Source organism: Monodelphis domestica, chromosome 8, assembly GCF_027887165.1.
Source record: "Monodelphis domestica isolate mMonDom1 chromosome 8, mMonDom1.pri, whole genome shotgun sequence".
NCBI lineage: Eukaryota > Metazoa > Chordata > Mammalia > Didelphimorphia > Didelphidae > Monodelphis > Monodelphis domestica.
This window is the reverse complement of record NC_077234.1, coordinates 215,896,457-215,919,808: the sequence shown is the minus strand read 5'-3', so window position 1 is coordinate 215,919,808 and position 23,352 is coordinate 215,896,457. Positions and strand designations below refer to the sequence as shown.

The 23,352-nt window shown below is 35.2% G+C and overlaps 1 protein-coding gene across 2 annotated transcripts in view; it reads right to left on the bottom strand.

Annotated features, from left to right (window-relative positions):
- CD99 (CD99 molecule (Xg blood group)) overlaps window positions 1-23,352 on the bottom strand; it is a 66,638-nt gene that overhangs the window by 22,573 nt on the left and 20,713 nt on the right. For both annotated transcript variants that reach the window (XM_007500996.3, XM_007500995.3), the window contains exons 2-6: window positions 16,201-16,239; window positions 14,754-14,801; window positions 12,710-12,754; window positions 9,716-9,775; window positions 3,648-3,692 (exon numbers count right to left, since the gene is read on the bottom strand). In XM_007500996.3, coding sequence (XP_007501058.1) covers window positions 3,648-3,692; window positions 9,716-9,775; window positions 12,710-12,754; window positions 14,754-14,801; window positions 16,201-16,239 — 237 coding nt within the window. The remainder of the gene's footprint in view (window positions 1-3,647; window positions 3,693-9,715; window positions 9,776-12,709; window positions 12,755-14,753; window positions 14,802-16,200; window positions 16,240-23,352) is intronic.

The following is a 23,352-nucleotide window of genomic DNA, read 5'->3' as shown; positions in this document are numbered from 1 at the left end:
AAAACAGTGATTTAAAACATTTTCTGCTGTGATAGGAAGGTAAAATAAAAAAGTCAACATGGCAGAGTAGTTGAGTCTTCTTCTGATCACATACAATTAACAGTGAAACAGAATGAGAATTAAGATATAATCATCATTAAGTAAGTTTGATTTATGAGAGACCATTGCTTTTTAATCACTCGAAATTTTAGATTTCCCATTAACTCTATACTGTATCCTCATGTCCGCCATGGGAGAAAATATGAGAAGGTAAAAAGCTACTTGTCTACTCAACTCAATCCTTAGATTATAATCAAATACCATTCCCATCCAAAAGGATTCCAAAGAAAAAGAATCAATTTCTACCTAAGATCTACCTAAGGCAGTTCAGGATGCCCCCAACCTATCCTTTCTTGATGAGATCTAGGGTCCAACAACACTATCTTTTCTGAACACTGAAGCACTCTCACCTCACAATCTGGATTTGTAAAAATCAGGGTTAAATTTTCTTTGTGCTCCCCAGGTGGAAAGATAAACAAAACATGAATTTCTGGTATGGAACACAGTATAAATCGTTTTTTGCCTTGATATACTTCTTACAACGTTTTCCCCCCTAGGGTTAAAACATTATTCAACTCATCTTAATATCTGATGTCACACACTAATTTGTTCACAATTTCACAGTTCTAAAAATGATGTTATACAAACACTTGTTTCAATAAGCCAGGTATAGAACTTTTAAAAAATATATTTAATAAGCAAATCAACTGGCCAACAAAACATTTTCAATGGTCTACTATGAGAAAAACATTATATAAGCCATAGTCACAAATTAAAGCCCTTGATCTCCAAGAAAATACATTCTAAATGGAAAATATCAAATATATAATAAAAAGTGATAGAAACAAAGATCTATAGCTATCCAATAATAGTGTAATTATATATAAATCAGAAAAGTAAAATAGTGGAATCTTAGCATCAAAAGGGACCTCAAAGACCATTTATTCCAGCCCAAATCAGAGCAAACACCTCACAAACATCTCACAAATGGTAATCCAGACCTTTCCTTGAAGACTCTGGGGTAGGCAGGGAAGAGCCTACTACTTACCAAGGAAACAATTCATTCCATTTTGGATGCCTATTATTATTGGGAAATTTTGCACTATGTCTTTGGGAATTCAACCTATTCTCCCAAGTTTTGCCCTCTGGTCCCAAGTACAGCAGGTTTAATATATACTTTACAATGACAGGCCTTCAGAGACTTGAAGACACCTATCATATAGAATCAAGGTAGTTACTGAAATTCCTGAGGAGTGGGATTATCTTCTACATCATATTATAATTTCCTAAAGGGCAGAGAAGTATCCTTATAGAGGATTTTCACCAGCTCTATGAAAGATGATATAGGGCAGTCAGGTGGGCAGGGGATAGAATACCATGTCTGGAGTCAGGAAGACCTGAGTTCAAATCCAGTTTCTGACACTTAAGTGACCCAATGCATGTCACTTAAGCCTATATGCCCTCAGTTTCATTATCTGTAAAATGAGCAAGAGAAGGAAACAACAAATAACTTCAGTATATTTTCCATGAACATTCCAAATGGGGTCACAAAAAGTCAATGTGACTGAAACAACTGAATGCCAACACATGAAAGATGACCTCTCTGACTATGAAGGAAAAGCCTTGTAAACAGATGAAATGGTGAATGAAATGGCTTGGATGTAAAACAGAATGAAGGTTTAACACACATAATGACAATTACTCTTGGTGATTATGTAGATATATACTATATTTTGGAACTAATTTGCCTTTAATAACCTCATCTCCAATAGTTATCAAAAATTTAGAATTCTAAAAAGAAGTTTAAAAAAATATACACATCCTAAGAAGCAAATTCTGACTTTTAAATGGTGTGTCCGTATCTGTTTAGGAAGTCATTATATAATTTGTCTAGAGCTATTTGTTATATTCAAATATATTCCAGTTTTCAGAGGAAATTAAAATACTTGACCCTTTAAGAATAAGCTTGACCCCAAGCAATTATAAAGCTTAGGGCTTAGCAAAGAAGTAATTTATTGTTAAGCACAGTAGCTGGCACATAGCAGCATTGATAGACAACAGCTTTAAATGAATGAGTTGGTGCTTAATTGCCAATTCAGAATTTTCTTAATTAGAAGAAAATTATGGATTTAGATACTGGTTTTATATAGGAAATGATACAAAATGTGATCTTTTTCTCTAACTATATTTTTTCTAACTGTGAAGATGTAAGAATGCAAAAATAAAAATATAATACAGAAGTGTTTTAAAGCTATCCCTGACTTTATTATAGTCTCACAGTGTAGTGAGTAAAGTGCTAGCATTAAAATAAGGATTTGGGCTCAAATCCACCTCCAATATTTAATAGCTATGTTACCACCGACATGTCACCTAGTATTTCTAGATTTTAGATAGCTAAAATAATATCTTATAAAATAGTAATAAGATAATTTCCATAGTATCTCCCCCATAGAAAGTTTGTGAGACTCAAATGAAATTATGAATTTGAAATGTTTGCAAATTTTAAAGAATTATAACAATGTCAACTATAAATGTTATAATTACATGAAGGAAACAAACTATTTAGTGAAAGATGATTAGCTGAGAAAAACTGAGTACTAGCAAGAGTAATGACAATTTCCAGTGTCAAGAGCAATGGAGAGCATTGCATGAATTCACACTACTTACTGCTTACTGCTTACTGCTTGAAAGTATAGCTGAAATCTGTCACTGAAAGCTACATTCATAATAAAAAATTTATCCCCTTGATATTTTTACCTATTTTTCCCCAGTTGAATTTTATCATCTTTCTTTAGATAGATTAATTGGTATAGTACTAAATAATTTGATTTGGGTAGTATTATTTTTATTATGTTGGATCAGCCTACTCATGAACAATTAATGTATGTCTGACTCTATTTCTGTGAATAATGTTTTATAACTATGTACATATAATTCCTATGTGTATCTCAGTAGACTCCTAAATATTTTATACTGTCTGAAGTTATTTTAGGTGGAATTTCCCTTTCTATCTCTCCTTTCTGGGTTTTGATGGCAATATATAGAAACACTGATGATTTATGTAGGTTTATTTTATATCCTGCAACTTTGCTATATTCATTAATGATTTTGACTAGTTTAATTTAATTTTGTTTTTTCTCTAATATTCTCTTAAGTATACCATCATATCGTCTGAAAAAAGTGATAGTTTTACTTCCTCATTACCTATTCTTATTGCTTCTACTTCTTTTTTCTTTCTTCCTATTATTTGTGCCTAAAAAGTACCAGTCCTAAATATGCAATCTTATGTATGGGATTTACACCTTCCTTAATAGTCATTAACTGATGATAGTTACAGGAATGAATGATAAAAAAAATTTTTTTTTAAATAGTAAGCAACTACAGGATTAGCTTTGCATTTCCAAATCTAGCAAATGTCTGAATCCCAGATAAGTAATAGCCTATGATTTGGCTTGTTACCCTCTAAGTATCAGACTATATAAATTCAATTAAGAGCAAAAACTATCATCTCCTTTATTTGTAGTTTCCCAAAATGCTTTACAAATAAGAGGCACTGAAATGTTGACTGATAGAAAAATTAAAGTTATAATAAATTATATTCATGATACCTCCTGAGTGAGTATGCCCTTTGAGATCATCATCTGAAAAGTCACCTACAAGGGGAAAAAATTAACATTAGAATTGCCAAGCAAATGAGATATTTTATCCATCAGTATGCTATTCTATGTTCTTCAATGCACATAGTCATAACAGAAAAGTAAGTATGCAATTACCCACATTTTAATTTTTCACTATCTTCTGGAAAACATATCAACAATGATGTTAAGATCTGCTTAAAAGAAACTCACCTAATCAAGGCTAAGCCACCTTTGCAGAATGCCTTGCCAGGGGATAAACTGCAGCCCCTGTGCAGTAAGTGGGACCAAGTAAGCTGTAGTTAGGTATGCAGGGGAAGGCAGATCAGAGTTAGTACTAGGGGATATATAAGTGGCAAAGTCAAATGGAGACATAAGTGGCAAAAACAAGATAAGCCATGAGTTAGAGCCAGATGGATAAATGAAAAGTCAAGTAAACAGAGTATGAAAGGATCAAGCATTAAAAAAAACTGAGAAGACTAAGGATTGAGCATGAAGAAGGCTGAAAACATAGAGGTCTAGGTTGAGGTTTTGAATAACTCTTGCATTTGGATAGCTTTTCCCTCCCTCAAATGGCAAGCAAAAGTCTCATGTAAGAATTAGGGACCAGGAAGCTGACTGGAGTTACCTTGGTCTCAATCCCCTTATATGGAAAATGAAGTTTAAATTAAGAGATTTCCAATTTCAAATCACAGTTCTTATCATCTTAAAACTAATTATTAAATAACTTTCTTTGGTAACATAAATGTACCAGTGTTATAGTAGGTTGTAGTAAATGAGCCAGTCTAAAGATTAAAGAGGTCTCCACTTACCTTGTACAAAGGGTGATTTTATGATATATCACTGGGGTCCATATTAAGAGATGCCCCGTGGATCTGAGCAAAAGGGGTGGACATACATCCACATTACACCAGGGTTATAGTACTACATAGATCACCAGAGATTCTTCCACAACATCTTTCTTCTGGAGTTCTTATTCTTGACTTCTTCCCTTCACAAGACACTCCAAGTAAAGGGTTTGATTAATGTTGAACTGTTTATTTTGGTCTTTGTATTGCTTTGACTCCTTATGTTTTCTTAATCTTTTGACTTATTGTTTTGATTAAAGGAATCTAGAATTTGTTTTTCTGGATTTCTTTGCTTGTGTTTAATTTCCTTTAATTGGGCAATTCAATGTTCAAGCATCTACTGTGCTTATTGGTTATACAATGATGCAATATTCTAGTACTTTCATTCAAATATTAGACAGATCTTACAATTATCTTCTGTCATGATAGTGTTTAATGCTTCCATTAGGGACATTTCTTGATAGCACCAACTTTCCTCCAATGGTTCTCATGATAGCACTGGCCTTACTTTTTTATTCTGCTTCTATGACTAAGGTTTCAATCCTTCCTTTTGCCACTTTTTTTGCTATTCTAATGTATCACTTTTCTTCCCAAGATATTATTATAATTATTTCCCTTCATTATTTACCTTTGACTTCATTAGAATATGCTTATTTCCCTTCAATTTCTCTGCCTCCCCCTTTTTTGTACTCTCACATTCTGTAGTTCAGCTATATAAAAACAAAACAAAACAACAAAAACAACTAACAGATTCATCTGCAGCTTTGGTATTCTAAGATTTAGTTCATAATATTTCAGGACCTGTTCTTCCACCACTACAATTATTTAAAATTTGCATTCATCAGAGTATTCTTGTATACTTTCAGAGAGAAATCTCTGAATTATTCTTCTTTTATCATTTAAAACTTAGGGAAGTGATTCTGTTTCTTTTTTCCCTTTTTAATATTTTTATATATTTTAATACATTTATTCCATCAATGTAATTTCTTTTTATTTTCAGATATTTTAGAATAAATATTCTCTCTATCCCTCCCCACCTGTCCTTCCTCACCAAAAAGTCAGGTAATATGAAATAAGTTGTACATATATTATTTTATAATACATATTTCCACTTTCATGTTGTGAAGGAAGACATATTGCTTACACTAGACAAAAAATTCATGGAAGAAGTTAAGTAAAGAATGGTGTGTTTCAATTTGCATTCAGGCTCTATCTGTGCCTTCTATGGTGGTAGATATCCTTTTTTGCCATGAATCTCTTGGAATTGTCCAAGATGCTTACTTTGTCGATAACAGTTGTCATTCAGTTGATCATCATAAATTGTTGTTACTGTGTACCACATTCTCCTAGCTCTGCTCATTTTACTTTGCATCATTCATATAAGCCTTTCTAGGACTTTTTGTTATCATTTCATTTGTCATTTCTTATAACACAATAGTATTCCATTACAAGAATATTTCACAACTTGCTTAGCTAATCCCCAAATGATGGATATCCCTTCCTGTTTCCAGTTCTTTGCTACCACAAAAAGAGCTGCTATAAATATTTTTCTACAGTTAGGTCTTTTCTCCCTATTTTTAATCTCTTTGACTATAGACTCAGCAGTGGTATTAGTGTTTTATCCCAATTTTTCCATATTCTCTATAATATTTATCACTTTCCTTCCAGTCTGGTGGGTGTGAGATGGCATCTCACAGTTATTTTAATTTGCATTTCTCTAATGAATAGTTTTTTGCAGAATTTTTCATATGACAAAAATAGTTTAATTTCATCATGTGGGAATTACTTCTTCCTTGGAAAATATTTCATTCTCTTCTATAGTTTAAGAATAATCTTATATTACTGGAACTTCCTTTTCTTTATATTAATTCTTCCTGTTTGCTTGTAGAGTGTGTCATCAGAAGTGTTAAATTTACCACTATGTGTCTTAGAGTTAACAGTATAGTGTCTTCTCTTTTTTCCCTCTCTCCATCCTCTCATCTCCTGAGATGATCTGTGGATTCTTTTGATTGGTACTTTGTTTTCTGGGTTTAGTTCTGGGCAGTTTTCTTGCATTTTGATGTTCCGGATTCTTGACTTGTCACGTCCTTCTAGAAGAATTATGAACCTTATGTTGTCTCTATTCCCTATCTTCAATATTTATGGTTTACTTATATAGAGAACATGTGTGTGTGTGTTTTAATGTTATTTCTCTTTCTTTTCTTCTTCTAAATTGTCCTCTTCTGTGTATTGGAATTCTTAATCTATTTATCTCTCTTGCTTCCTTGGAGAGACTTGCCATCATAGATTCAAGTTCTTTTCTATCAATTATTCCTGCTATTTGAGCTACAGATTCTGTTTTCAGAATTCTCAAGTCTCTCTTGAACCATTGCTTTCTTGGGAATCAACAAAGCCCTCTGGATTATCAGATGGTGATATTTACTGAAATATATATTTAGATATTTGGACTCATTTAGATTTCCTAGAAGACATTCTCCCTTCTGTTATTAATATCTTCTCTGTTGATTATCTATTTATTTCTGTTCAAAGACTTCAACTGAATTTTCTTCCTCCTGAGACCTTTGATCATTTCAATCTTTTTTCCCCATTAAATTTTCCTACTGCTCAGTTTCTGATTCCCTTTATTTTATAGCAGATCCCTGATGGTAGGACTTTAAAGTTTACTCAGGCTCCTCTCATATTGGGGGGTTCACTTTTCACCTCCTTCAGTCTTTGTCTCGAGTAATTGCAAGAGGGGTATAACTAACCTCAATTGGAAGCCAGTCTCCTTTCACTTATGTGTACTGCAGTCCCAACACACAGGCTAATATTCTTTTCCAGGTGGTTCAATCCTTTACTTCTCTGGTTGAGCATTACTGCAGTATATGACACTTCCATCTAAGAGAGAAAGAAAAGCTTCCTCTTTTCTATACTATCACCTACTCTGTGTGGGGGAGAGACAGGGGTAACTGAGTTGAGCTCTTTAGTTTTTCGCCATAGTATGGTGAAATGAAAGCAGAGATATTGAGGGTATGTTGACAGACGTAACAGCAGCAGAGAAATATTGAGTGGATCCTAGAACACAAGCCCTTGAGTCTCATTATGTGGCTAAGTCTGAGCTTGGGGGCTGGTGAAGAAAGGATGGCTACTTGGCCAGTTAAGAAATAAGAGATTCACTTTCTCTGACATTAATTAATCAGGTTATTGACCTCTTTGAAGTCTTGGTTCCTTAGCCTGTGGAGACAGCTGCAATAATTTTACCTCTTGCAAATAATTCCCATTTTGGAGAGTTCTGAGAGGTTATTAAGATCAGTCAAAAATATCTAGTCTTCTATTACGTTGCTCAGATATGCTCCATCTTTTTCTTGGCTCTTAGACATTTACATCACACTGACCAGGATACTATCAGTAAACAGTATTACAAAAGTCCAATTAACTAATGTTTCAAGGTTTCTGAAAGTCCTTTTTAGCTACTCTGATAGTATCCAGATGTCCCTATTGTTTATCTTTTTAGTTGTCATTCTCTCACCTTGCCTTTCTTCCTCTCTCTCCTTTCTATCTCTTATTCTTATTCTTATTCTGAAAACTGCAATCAAATCAAAACTGTGTGCCTCTGGAAGGGACAAATCAATTGATCATCCTATTCCTGTAACCATCTTTATTACTTTCTAGACCATAACTCCCTTGACTGATCACCATTCTTCTACATTTCTCTCTCTCTCTCTTTTTTTAAACCCTTACCTTCCATCTTGGAGTCAATACTGTGTATTGGCTGCAAGGCAGAAGAGTGGTAAGGGCTAGGCAATGGGGGTCAAGTGACTTGCCCAGGGTCACACAGCTAGGAAGTGTCTGAGGCCAGATTTGAACCTAGGACCTCCCATCTCTAGGCCTGGTTCTCAATCCACTGTGCTACCCAGCTGCCCCCTTCTCTCTTTTTTAAGGGCACCAAATGTCTCATTTTTTTATTTGTTTCCACTGAATTTAGCACAGTAGATATTTTGTAAATATTTGATCTCTTAAGAATTTATCTCCATTCATTGTCACTTTAATAAAATCTAGTGTAAGGATGCTCTCCAACTGATGTTCCTCCCTCCTGAAGTCAAAGTTCTAATCATCTTGCCCTGCCCCCATCCTTACACTAGGTAGCCACTATCTATAGAATCATCCACCTGCCAATTCATTATCAATCAAAAAATAAAGTTAACTTGGTATGACTGGCTTTTCCTTCTTATCTTTATTTCTTTAAACATTTTTTCATTCTCTCTTTTTTTTGTTTTTATATCTCTGGCTATAATGCCTCAAGAGAACTCCCCTTGCTGCCAAGAAAGCAATTAAGAAAAACAGCCAACATGATGGCTAGAATTGGCTCCCTTTTCTGTCTTCAACAGAAATAAGCTACATATTTTAGAGATCATTTCAAAAGACTTTTAAAATATCATAATGGAGCCATATAGGTTGGTAGTTCCTAATGTCCTCTTGTTATTATCTCAGGAAAAAAACCAACCTATCTATTCATCTATACATCTATCTATCTTTATATTCTTTATCTATATTTTAATTTCATTTAACATTTCTCCCACTCAGCCCTCAAGACATTCTGGAACAATCCCTTGGTGCCTGCAAAACTATTTTGTCTCATCTCTTATGTGTGCTTCTGGTTCAAACTTTCTGACTTCTTCTTAAATGTCATTTCTAGGGGGCAGCTGGGTGGCTCAGTGGATTGAGAGCCAGGCCTAGAGATGGGAGGTCCTAGGTTCAAATCTGGCCTCAGACACTTCCCAGCTGTGTGACCCTGGGCAAGTCACTTGCCCCCATTGCCTAGCCCTTACCATTCTTCTGCCTTGGAGCCAATACACAGTATTGACTCCAAGATGGAAGGAAAGGGTTTAAATTAAAAAAAAAAAGTCATTTGTATTTCTCTACATATAATACTGCTCATTGAAGTATTGTGTCCACATATGGTACCTCTGCTGTTACAAATAATAAAACATTACTTTGGAATGAGTCTGTCAGTGTTTCTATTTTCAATTTTTTCTTTGTTGTTTTTCTCAGTTTCACATATGCAGATATTGATACAGGGACATGGCTCCATGCCATTACAAGGTATTAGAATGGGATATTTCCTATAGTAATCAGAAATGAACCATTTTAAACTTTAAATGTAAAGATCAGACTTTGAAAAGAATTTAGCACATAAAAGGGGAATTATCCTACCTGAGTCACTATGGTCTGGTTTGGGTTTTGGTTTGGGTGGATTAGGCTTCACAGAGTCATCTGTAGGAAAAAAAAAAGATGAGAGATCTAACTTTTCAAATTGTAGTAGTATTTGAAGGAGAATTCGCAGTAATATACTGTTTATTCTTTAATTGGCATAAAAGTTAGATTGTTTGAATGAATGTAAATGTGTAATTTCATTCACTTACAAATTATCGACAAGGTACCTTCCCTTACCTATAGCTAATGCCATCTCACTCTTAATCAGCTATAATATTTCAAAATTTTCTCTATGATTGATCTTAACTCAATTTACCAAGAACTTAATAAGATTTATTTTAAATGCTTATAAACTACCTATTCTACAGGCTTTGGAGCAATAAAATTTTCATGGTAATGTGTTAATTATAAATGCAGTCTAAAAGAATCCTCTTTCTCACTCCAAAGTAAACAATTTGTAATTAACAAAGGCTAGTGAGGGGAAATCCTGGACTTTTCTTTCCTCATTAATAAAGTCAGAATGCTAAATTAGATGGTCTTTGAGGTCTCTTCTAGCATTAGAGATATAATTCTATAATCCTTTGCAATATTACATAAAACTCTTTATTTTATGTCATAAAAGATCAGCTCTAACTTTCTCTTAATGAGAAAAAAACAAGCTTCAACAATAAGTAGGATAAGCATTATTACCAATATTTGGAAGGATAAGTAACATTATAGAAAAATATTAAAGCAGTAACAAAAAGTGCTTAAATTTCATAAAAGACCTAAAATGATTAAGTTAGTCTCTTTGTATAGTTTGTTTTAGATATTTGAAAATAACTTCAAAATCAAAGATGAAATTCTAGCTCTGTGATGGCAAACCTACAGCATGCTTGCCAAAAGGGGCTTGCAGAGCCATCTCTATGGACACGCCTCCACTTGCCCTCTAGAGTTCATTACTAGAAAGCTAGAGGGACTCCAGGTAGAGTTGTTCGCCTCCCCTTCTCCATGCTGCTGAGGACATTCCTTACTTCACCCACCCCTCTGCCCATCAGCTAAATGGGAGTGCTTCCTCCCTCCCCTGTCTGGGGTAAGATGCTGGGGGGATGGGGAGGGCTCACATGCTGCAAGAGGGATGGAACCCTGTTGAGTATGTGGTGAAAGTGATTCCTGTGGTGAGGTTGGAGAGGAGTTAGTTTTGAGAGGAGCATAGCTCACAGCATGGCACATAGCTGGAGGGGAGGAGAGTGCAGGAGTCATTCTTCTCCTCTTCTCTACATGTGCCTCTCATCACCTGCCCTTCTGCCCAGTGGGAGAGCTTCTTCTCTCCCCTCTCTGGGGTAAGAAGGGGAGGTGGGGCCTGAGGTGAGAGGATGGGGGGGGCAGTACTTGGTCTGGTGGGTGGGATGGGGGCAGGGCCCAGCACTCCATCTTTAAAAGGGTTGCTATCCCTATTCTAGCTAATGCTGTTAACAATGAATAATTTAAAAGCTCACGACCTTTGTTTTAACTGTTTTTGTTGTTACTATCTATAGGTCTCTATTAAATGTTTGCATTTTCCCAACTATGTTTAAATTTCACAAACTCTTTTTAACAGAAGTCATGTTCAGCAATTGTGTTTTATGCTCTTACCTCTCTAGTTAAATAAAAGATAAACATGTGGATGAGAAAAGATAGCTAGGTGGTAGCTGTGTGACTCTAGGCAAGTCACTTATCCCTATTTATCTGCTTTTCCATCTGTAAAATGAGCTGCAGAAGGAAAAAGCAAAGTATCTTTGCCAAGAAAACTCCAAATGCAATCATCGAGTCAGATATTTCTGAAAAGTAACTGAACAATATATATATATATATATAATACATATATATGTGTGTGTACATGTATGTGTGTGTATATAGATATGTATACATATACATATAGGTATATAAACTATACCTAACAGAAATGGTCTCATAGAATTGTCTTCCATGTTCTTTGTTCAACATATCAATAGAAAAAATGAAAAATCTTCTGATTATCAAGTTTAAAGTACAAAAATGAATTTTAAAAATTCAATGTTTTTGTCAACTGATGTCACCTTGTAGAAATGAGTATTAACTCATATTAGTACCCATCTACCAATAGTCAGCACACTTACTACACATTTTAGTGGCTTAAGACTACTGAATAAAAGTAAACAATTATTGCTATATAACTATAAGAACTTCATCCTAGGAATATAAATTCTCCTATGATCTTTATATTATAGAACTTGAAGTTTGTATACCATCTCAAAAAATCTGTCATCATACAAAATGAAAAAAGTTCAGAATCAGCCTCTGTTATCAAAATCATATTAAGTGGTTACCGTGCCCTGATAATGCATTTTTATGCAAAAATGTACACACATAAATGCATATTATATAGATTTATGTGCCTATATATACATATATACACATGCACTCAGAGATATATATTATATAAGTATAGCTAAAGAGATGGTTATTTATTGAATTTCTTTTGTAAATTTTAAATAGTTTGCAAAGTTTCTAGAGTGACATTTACCAAGTTTTCTTCAGAAATTTCTTTTTTATTTAACTTGATCTAGATTTTTTTTAAGAGTTAGTGAACATTGACCTATCAAGTCTGTCCAAATCCTTACCTTTAGTTTTAGGACTTTACTCCACTAAAAGTAGTAATGATATGAAAGCTACAATCTTAAAAAATCATTTGGGGGAGGGGGCAAGGATCTAAAGGGATATATTTTTTAAACCTATGCATTTTTTTTTTGCCTCTACAGAGGTATGGACCTAAACCTAAATGAGAAGGAAGGAGAGTTAGGTTTGTTTGATGTGAAGAAAGAGTAATCAAGTATCTGAGACTTTGATAATTTTATGCTTTTTAAGGATCTATTTACGGACTTCAGTGTGTAGCTAGATTTCTTTCCTAACAGTATCCTTTAATTGCCACAGAGGAAATCTCCCCACCTCTAGAAATATTATTCTATCTGTTCTGCTAATAGAAATGGTACTTACCACTCCCTCCATTAAAAAGAGCATCTTCTAAATTCAAGTCAGAGTCTACAAAGAAAGTAATGAATAATAAATACAAACAATATATCCAATACAAAGAAATAAATGAAAAACTCTACTAAGTAATTGGACATGGCAAACATTCGTCTCATTCTAGTTCTTGTTGTAAATTTCTATTGAACAACATTTGTGGGAATTTGAAGTAGAATTTCTAACTTTGCTCCTAATCTCACCAGAAGCATTAGAAGAAAATAAATAAGTTTATACATCATTTAAGATAATTCACTAATTATCATTATCACTATCATCAGGCTGCAGTGTATTTAAAAAAAAAAATATATATATATATATATGTTTAATGTTAAGGTAAAGCTCAATCTAATTTGTAGCTTTTTGAGAATTAACCTTCTCAGTTGGTATTCCTTCAAATTTCCAATTAGTACACAACAACTTATTTACACATTTGAACTGCTTAATAGGTTTCATACAAGAGGGAATCACTTTAGAAGTAATACAAGAGTAGATTTGTCATCAGTCGATATAGGCTCCATTACACACTTTGTAACTTAGATTAGAACAAGTGACTTAATTTCTTTAAGCCTCAGGCTTTTCATTTATAAAATGGGGTTATTTGTAGGTGCTCCCTAACAGGATTATTGTGAGGATCAAATAAGATAAGGTATATAAAATGATCTTCACATATTAAAACATCAAATCTCTGCTAATCTTATTAATATTATAATCCCTGGTGACAACTAATATTGTGGATGAAACAATTGATAATCACCAATAATAAGAAAAGCCAAGATGTAACAATAAAGAAAACGGAAAAAATGTAGTTACTATTATTTACTATTATTAAGATAGTACACTATTATTTCACTATCCAAATTAGGTTATAAAGGAAGATAGAAACATGAGGACAAGATCTTTTTTAAGTGTGGAAAAATAGTCAAATAAATTATTGTAACACACCAGAATATGCTAATAGCCAAATGAGGGTTGTCCCTACCAGAACAATTTTGAAGATCTGTTTTGGGGTTACAAGAAAAAGAGTTCAAAGGAGAACCACAGACTAAGCATATCTGGATTTCAGTAAGTCTTCTGTAGTGAGAATAATATCCAAAATGCCCTCTCTGTAGTAATAAGCTAATTTTTCCTTAGAAGGTTTAAAATCATTAAGGAACTAATGACTCAGGATGCTGAAATAAATTGCTCATCACTGGAATACATAATAGCCACAAGGATATAGCCACATGCTGCTTGAAGGTAGACTATGACAGACAACTAAGAGATGGGGGAATTTCACTGAGATGAATCAACTTGAGATGATTCCCCAATGAATATCCATGATGGCTATCTTTCTCCTGATGTGGTCATCATTCTCTTTTTGTTAATTATCTATAACCAAGAATTTTTCATTTCATTTCAATATTGAACATAAACTATAAAGACCTGAGTCAGGCCCAATCAAGAAAAGCAAATTTTTCCATAATGTATTATTATAAACAAGATGAAAAAAAAATGGGGGCTGGAGGATCATGACCACTGTAGCCAACTATGAGCAGACTTGATATTTCAATTTTAAAAGTCTGTTTAAAAAGAACACAAAATATAAGTGTTGGCTTTTCAGTTTGTATTTGAATTTAGAAGTTAACAGGCATTTATTTAATTGTGATGTCCATTTTCTAGATTCTCTGATGGCAAATTACTGAAAGTTCCAGAGTCCCTAACAGACTTGAGTAGAGCACCCTCAAGAGCAGTTAACTATGCCTCTTCAGAAGTATCCTTCTTCTAGGGGGCTAAAAAAAATACTGTATAATATCTAAAATAAAATTTCTCTATAAATCTCCTAATAATTAAGATTGTCAACTTCCTAGATTATTTCAAGTGTGGATTACTGAAATCACAGCATAAGCAGTCCTATTGTTGACAATTTTTGGTCCAAACTTCCTCAGTGTTCTTACTCTTAAAAAAATAGGTACAATCCATTAAAACATTAATAACATTCTATTGCATAATTAATAAAATTAACCTGGTTACTCACCAGAAACTGGCTTTCTGGTAACTGGAGTTGCTTTTTTTGTAGGTTTCACTATATGACAAATAAATACAAATCAATAAAAAAATTAAATAAATGAACACAAATTAAAAGTCAGATGTGAAACACTATTACCAGGAAACATTAATATTGACAAAGTATACTTGAAGCCAATCTATTCAGTTGACCCTGAAAACACTGACAAATATGTTTTTACAGTTTAAAATTTTGACTTAATCAAAATTCGATTGGATTCTGAGCATGCCCCATTAATTTCAATGTTCCATGGTGTTTAAGATAAAAGAAATGAGATTGAGCATGGATATGAAGTCATACATTAAGAGTGAACTTGAAGAAAATTGTAAAGTAGGTAGTGAGAATGAGGGGAAAATGCAGGTATCCTAACAAAATATTACCAACATACCTAGGCTTTCTTTTTTTTCCTTTCTTTCTTTTTTTGGTTCATTTCACAAAAGGTTTTTACTTTTTTATATAATTCTTAGTGAAATTTTTCCTTTAATTAATCCTAAATTTACTAATTTGCAGCTTTTTTTACTCATTGCTCTTAGAAAATATGAACCTAAAGCTCTAAAACTATTTCTGGAAACTCAAGTCACTAGATCATTATATATCCCCCAAAGGAGATGAAGGTATATGCCTAGGGGTGAAGTATTTGGGGTTAAATTGACTCCCAGCTTCCCATTACCCTCCAAAGAAGCTCTTCAGATGAAACCAAAACCAAGAAAGAATTTTGCTTCCAAATTAGTCAAGACTGTTCATTGGCTTGTCTTTCTTTTAGTAAATAAGGATAGGCTTACCTCTCCTGTGAAAATGGATAAACATTTCACTGCTACAAAATGTAATGCCAGCTAAACCCAAGTAAAAAGTCTCTTATTCAAGCCTGTTTTTTTCTAAGTCATATGGACAAAGAAATAACGTCAGGTGGTCTGAAATCAAGGTTTAAACTAAAAGATAGAAAAGAAGTAGAATGTCACCTCATCTACCCGAAGTATATTCTTTTTTATCTTTCTCCACAAACCCTAGCCATCATCACAGAGTCACAATACCTCAGCCATCTTAGACTTTTGATGAAAGGGAAAAGGGAGAATTGAAAAATGTAGATAAGAAGAAAAACAAATGGCTTTTTATGTTTATAAGTACAATAAGAAAATAAGAGATATTAAAGGCAGAACTTGAGTATTGCTCCCTATTATTCCTCTGTACCTTAAATAGAATTTGAGGTTGATAACTCTACATGGATTCTGTGTATGTGCATGGTGCAGTATCACTATGGCAAATTATTAAGTTTCCAGTCATTTATTTTGATATCATTCACAACTACAAAGGATCATGACAAATTCTACAACATATGGTTTATTTTTCTATTAAGAAGAAACTTGACTTATATTAAACAGGGTAAACAGTTTAAAATGCTGAATTTATCTGAACTCACCACCATCATCAAGGGCTTCAGACAAGTCAAAATCTTGTCCTAGAAAAAAAAAATACTCCTATTACATATATGAATTAGGATGAGAAATATAAATCAGTTAATAAGTATTCACTGAGCCTCTGCTATGTGCCAGGCATTGTGCTAGGTCCTGATGATATAAATATAATGAATGAAACAGTGCCTCATCTTGAGTGGATTATACACACACACACACACACACACACACACACACACACACACACACAAGCTACAAGGTTGGGGCAGAAAAAAGTGAAGGTGATGGGATGAAAGTAAAGCTCTAGCTCAGTGGTTCTCAACCTTTCTAATGCCGTGACCCCGCAATACAGTTCCTCATGTTGCAGTGACCCCAAACCAAAAAATTATATTGGTGGCTACTTCAAAACTGTAATTTTGGGAGTAGCTGGGTAGCTCAGTGGATTGAGAGCCAGTCCTAGAGATGGGAGGTCCTAGGTTCAAATCTGGCCTCAGACACTTCCCAGCTGTGTGACCTCGGGCAAGTCACTTGACCCCCATTGCCTAGCCCTTACCACTCTTCTGCCTTGGAAGATGGAAGGTAAGGGTTTAAAAAAAACTGTAATTTTGCATTGGAAAACGAGGGGATGCCCATCAATTGGGGAATGGCTGAACAAATTGTGGTATATGTTGGTGATGGAATATTATTGTGCAAAAAGGAATAATAAAGTGGAGGAGTTCCATGGAGATTGGAACAACCTCCAGGAAGTGATGCAGAGCGAGAGGAGCAGAACCAGGAGAACATTGTACACAGAGACAAACACACTGTGGTATAATCGAGCGTAATGGACTTCTCCATTAGTGGCGGTGTAATGCCCCTGCACAATCTGCAGGGATCCAGGAGAAAAAAACACCATTCATAAGCAAAGGATAAACTATGGGAGTGGAAACACTGAGGAAAAGCAACTGCCTGACAACAATGGCTGAGGGGACATGACAGAGGAGAGACTCTAAACAAACACTCTAATGCAAATACTAACAACATGGCAATGGGTTCGAATCAAGAACACATGTGATACCAGTGGAACCACGCGTCAGCCACGGGGGGGGGGGGGGGGGGTTGGGAAGGAGGAAAAGAAAATGATCTTTGTCTTTAATGAAACATGCATGGAAATGATCAAATAAAATACTATAAAATTTAAAAAAACTGAAAAAAAAACTGTAATTTTGCTACAGTTATGATTTGGAATGTAAATATCTGATATGCATTATGTATTCTCATTGCTACAAACTGAGAGGTTGAGAACGGCTGCTCTAGCTGGTACCAGAGCTAAGATTTAGGAAAAACTAAGGATTCTAGGAAGGCAGCTAGGTAGCACAGAATCTACAGTGTAAGATCTTGAGTCAAGAAAAACTGAGTTCAAATCTGGCCTCCAACACTAGCTTTGTGATCCTTGACAAGTCATTTAACCTCATTTGCCTTCTTTTCCTCATCTATAAAATGAGCTGGAGAAGGAAATAGCAAAATATTCCAATACCTTTGCCAAGAAAATTCCAAATGGAGTCACAAAGAGTAAGGCACAACTCAAACAACTGAATGACACCAACAACGATTCTAAGAGCAATAGAGAAGAACACATTCTAACCATGGAGATCAGTTAGCATTTGAGAACAGATTCATCTTTTTTATTTCTGAAGTGATTTTTAAATGTCCTGGAGCTCAAGAAGACCAGTGGTGATGATGATTTTACACCTTCAGGGTATTTCTATAAGTTCCCTCAAAACAAATCACAAATAATAAATTTGACACTCAAAACACTTTCCTGCCTTCAACAAAGAACAACAAAAAACCCTACTATATGCAGATGGTGTTCCCATCACACAAAGCTATGTAGGTCTTCTCTTATATTCATTACCAGTATAATGGATGGGAATTTCAGGGTTTCAAAGCAAATGAAATGATCATGGCAGGGAAAAGCCAGTTCATCCTATTTCTATAGCCTATATTGATTGACATGGCTGTCACTAAACTGCCAGCTATTCTGAGCTTTTGAAACTCCAGCCTCCAAATAGCCAATGCTTCCATTGCTATGACACAGCTTCCAAATCCCAACCCAAGAAATGCTCAAGCTAAAAAACTATCTGGAAGGTAGATTTAAGGATGTATCCATAAAGGAAAATAACACTCCAAAGATACTCTTGGGAAACCTGTTCTAAACACAAGAAGATTCTATTAGTAATGCAAAATGACTATTTTTACTGTTTTCTTTCATGACTTTGAAGAGGAGTGAACATACTCTTTAAGGTCCCAAGATGCTATGATGTTACATTTAAAGAGCAAGCTACTATAATTATAAATTAATGACCAATATGAATTTGTCTCTGAGAAAGTATTGAGAAATTACACATTCCTCTCTTCTTTGTAGTTTATATAATGGGTTAGAACTTTGCATCTAATGTCAGGCACAATTGAAAGATTGCTTGGTTCTACTGAAATGCTTCCCCTGCCTCCTTCTTTTTAGAATTTTTTCTAATTAAAAGAAATGGCCCACTAGATAGAGGAAATGAAAGGAATATATTTTAAAATAAATATGATATGACAATAAAAAGTATCATTCTTTTTCAAAGAAAAAGGTAGCTTATATAAGTCAACTAGAACTATATATAGTCAATTCTCATTTTTCATAGATGAAGAAATGGAGGATCAGAAAAGTTAAGTGATTTGCACAGCAGGTCTGAAACTGGAGTCTCACTGATGTCCAGGTTAAAGCGCTACTACCTCATGCTGTTCACCATTTGGTACAAGATATAACAAAAAATGATAACTTCACTACTCCAAGAAGTGTGATTTTGTGAATAAGGATACTACTTCCACCATGTTTGCTTAAGAAGGTAAAAAAATTTCCCAGTCCAAAATGGAGAATAACTGAATTACAGGCTATTGTTGTCTTTAAGTAATAATACTTACAAGATCATGGGCTCTTAGACCTAGAGTTAGAAGAGATCCCAGAGGCTATTTATCCAATTCTTTTATTTTATAGATAAGAAAATGGAGGCCCATGGAAGTATGGGGTCTTTCCCTGGATCACAAAGATATTAGGCAATAGAGTTGAGATTTGAACCCAATCCTCTGATTCTAGAGTAAGGGCTCTTTCCATAGAACTACAATATAGCACTATAAGGATTTCAAAATTAGTTTGTCACAACAACCTTTCATAATAGCTCATTTAAGTGTGACAATCATCATTTTACAAATGAGAAACCTGAGGATTGGAATATTTAAATGCCTTGCTACTTGCTCAATTTGGGATTTTAATCCAGATCTCTCTGGATTCCATTTATTTGCTTTACCAAGATCTCTCTGACAACAATATAATTGTAAACAAATTAAATACAAGTAGTGTTTCTATTGATTAATCCAGAGGTTCAATTCAACAAATATTAAGTGCCTCCTCTACATAGAAGATTATGATAAGTAATGGATGAAGTTAAAAGTTTAAAAGAAAAATGCAGGGGTTAGCTGGGTAGCTCAGTGGATTGAGAGCTAGGCCTAGAGATGGGAGGTCCTAGGTTCAAATCCGGCCTCAGACACTTCCCAACTGTGTGACTCTGGGCAAGTCACTTGACCCCCATTGCCTAACCCTTACCACTCTTCTGCCTTGGAGCCAATACACAGTATTGACTCCAAGAAGGTAAGGGTTTTAAAAAATAAATGAATGAATGAATGAATGAATGAATGAATGAATGAATGAATAAATAAATAAATAAATGAAAATAAAAGAAAAACACAATATGGTCACTGACCTCTTAGACTTTATAATCTTATGTAAATAAGATATTATATATACACACACATATATATATATATTTGATATACAAAAGCTATTACCTAAAAGGTAACGCAGAAAGATATTTTAAAAGATGTGGAATCAGTGCTACGTAAGTTCCAAGGAGAGGAACGTCACTGTATTTATTAAGTACCTACCTCTTATAAGGTACTTTGAAAAATTTCAGGGATTTGGAGCTGAAAAACAATAATCTCCCTACTCAAGAGTATGGGAGAAGGGATGAAAAAGGAACTGAAATGAGATCACAGATTAAGGTATATATATATATATATAGTAGTCTCTCGGTGATCGAAAATGACTATTGTCTTTGTGCATTATCATCTATTGATGTACCCTCATGTGGCTTTGAAGTCCAAAGGCTGAGGCGCAGAGTTTGTGGCACATGGCGCATGGGACGCCAGTTGTTATGGGAGGTGCGGTTGTGGCCTGGTGTCGGCGTTCACGCGCAGCGGCAAGACGTCGACGTCGCTCATCTTCAAAGGAGGTGACGGCATGGTTAATGTGGGCTCGCCAGCTGCTTCTGACAGAGGCAGCAAGTTCTAGTTGCTTTGGTGTCCTGCCAGCCCACTTCAAGTTGGACTTTAGCTGATCTTTGGTCGGCCTTGTTTCCTGAGTCCAGCTGACAGTTCACCATAGAATACCTGTCTTGGTATTCGCTGTGGGTCCATGCGGATGACGTGTCCAGACCATCGTAGCTGGGTTTTGAGGACCAGGACTTCGATGCTGGTGGAGTTGGCTCTGTCGAGGACTTCCTGGTTGGTGATTCGGATCCTCATGATTGACCGGAGGGAACATTGGTGGAATTGCTCCAGCTGTTTCATGTGCTTCCGGTACAGTGTCCATGTCTCACAAACGTACAGGAGCGAGCTGAGCACCACTGAGTTATACACTTTGAGCTTCGTCGCAGTGCTTACACCTCTGTGTTGGAGGACTTTGGAGCTCAGCCACCCGAGTGCCTGGCTGGCCTTTTGGATCCTGGCATTAATCTCGTGGTCTAGGGATCCATCGTTGGCGATGGTGCTGCCCAGGTACTTGAAAGTGTTGACGTTAGAAAGCTGCGTGCTGTCGATTGTAATGCATGGCTGGTTCGTTGGCCTCCCTGGTGCAGGTTGGAACAGCACCTCTGTTTTGCTGAGGCTGATAGTCAGGCCAAACAGTTTTGTTGCGGTGGAGAACCTGTCCACAATGGTTTGGAGATGATTTTCTTGGTGGGCCATGAGAGCACAGTCATCTGCAAAGAGAGCTTCCAGGATGAGTCTCTCTGTTGTCTTTGTTTTTGCAGTCAGGTGGCAAAGGTCAAATAGTGAGTCATCCAGTCAGTATTTGATGTAGACGCCCAGGTCTAGATCCATCACAGCATGTCGTAATACTTGGGTGAAAAATAGGTTGAATAGTACCAGAGCAAGGACACAGCCTTGTTTCACGCCATTGGAGATGTTGAAGCGATCGGAAGTCTCTCCACCAGATAGGACTTCTCCTGTCATGTCGACATGAAAGAGCTGGATCAGTTTGACGAATTTTGCTGGGCAACCGAGCTTACTGAGGATCACCCACAATGCGTCCCTGTTCACTGTGTCGAACGCCTTTGTCAAGTCTATGAAGACAGTGTAGAGACCCAGGTTCTGCTCAAGACATTTTTCCTGCATTTGCCTCACTGTGAAGACCATGTCGAGGTTTAAGGTTAGAATTGGCAAGGACAATCAGATTTCAACTGATTCAACTTCCTTGATATGGGAACAAGTGACTTGAAGCAGAGAAATGGACGCTTTACAGAGCTGGGATTTGAAATGAGATTCAAAGATCTTTCATGCATACATACATGTATACACACAAACATATATGAGTGGAAGTGTGCATACATATATATACTTACGTATATATATGTAATATACATATTCTCCTCCTTTTGCTTGCTCCAACTTAGTTTAGCTATAGTCAGTTTCCCATTTTTTTTTTAATTTTTTACTAGAGTACATGTTGGTACAATTTTCAATAATTATTGCCTAACATTTTTCAATCCATGTTTTCTCCCTCCCTCCCAGCCTTACCACTTCCCAAAGACAGCAGATAATATAATGGAGGTTGTACATGTGTTATTGTGTAATGCATAATTTCATGATAATCATTTTGTGAAAGAATATAGATATTGCTTATACCAGAGAAAAATTCATGAAAGAAATAAAGTGAAGAATAGTATGCTTCAATTTGTATTCAGACTCTGTCAGTTCCTTCTATAGCAGTGCATAGCTTTTTCCATCCTGAATGCCTTGGAGTTGTCCTGGATCCTAGCATCATTCTAAACTGATTATCATATTTTATTGCTACTGCTGTGAAGAACAGTCCTAGTTCTGCTCACTTCACATTAAATCACTTTATAGAAGCCTTTCTAGGTATTATTGAGAGCAGCTTGTTCACCATTTATTACAGTGCAATAATATTTCATTACAAGCATATACAACTTGTTCAGCAATTCCTCAAATGATGGACTTCTCTTAGGTTTCCAGTTCTTTGCCACCACAAAAAGAATTGCTATAAAGATTTTTGTATAAGTAGATTCTTTCCCTCTATCTTTGATCTCTTTGGTATACAGATCTAGTAGTGGTGTTTCTAGATCAAAGAGTATACAGAGTTTGATAGCTCTGTGTGGTTCTAGATTGTTCTCCAGATTGGTTGTAACAGTTCACAGCTCCACATATAGCGTATTAAGTTACCCAATTTTTCCACATGTCCTCCAACATTTATAGTTTTCCTTTTTTGTCATATTACTCAGTCTGATAGGTGTGAAGGGGTGCCTCAGAGTTGTTTTAATTTGCACTTCTCTAATAATGATTTAAAGCATTTTTCATATGACTAAAGATAGTTTTAATAGTCTCTCACTTTGGGAATCAGTATAATATGTTAGAAAAAAATGTTCACTTCTGTTTTATCTTAGATCTTTACATTTTATATTTGAAATCTTTTGCTTTTACAATACCTTCATTTCCAAATATATTCATTCCCTTCCTGTACCTAGCAAGCCATAGTAAGTAACAAAGAATAAAATGGGGAGTAGGGGGAAAGCAGATAATCAGAACCAAGTAATATAGCAACCATGTCTGTAGCAAATAAAATATTACATACTCATAGGGCCCCATTTCTAAAAAGAAGGAGGGAATTATATATTTTTTAATTTTTTTAATTTTTATTTAGAATATTTTTCCATGGTTACATGATTCATGATCCTGCTCCTCCCACTGCTCTCTTCTCCCCCCTCCCAAAGCCAACAAACAGTTCCACTGGATTAGACATGTATCTTTGTTCAAAACCTATTTCCATGTTATTTATATTTGCA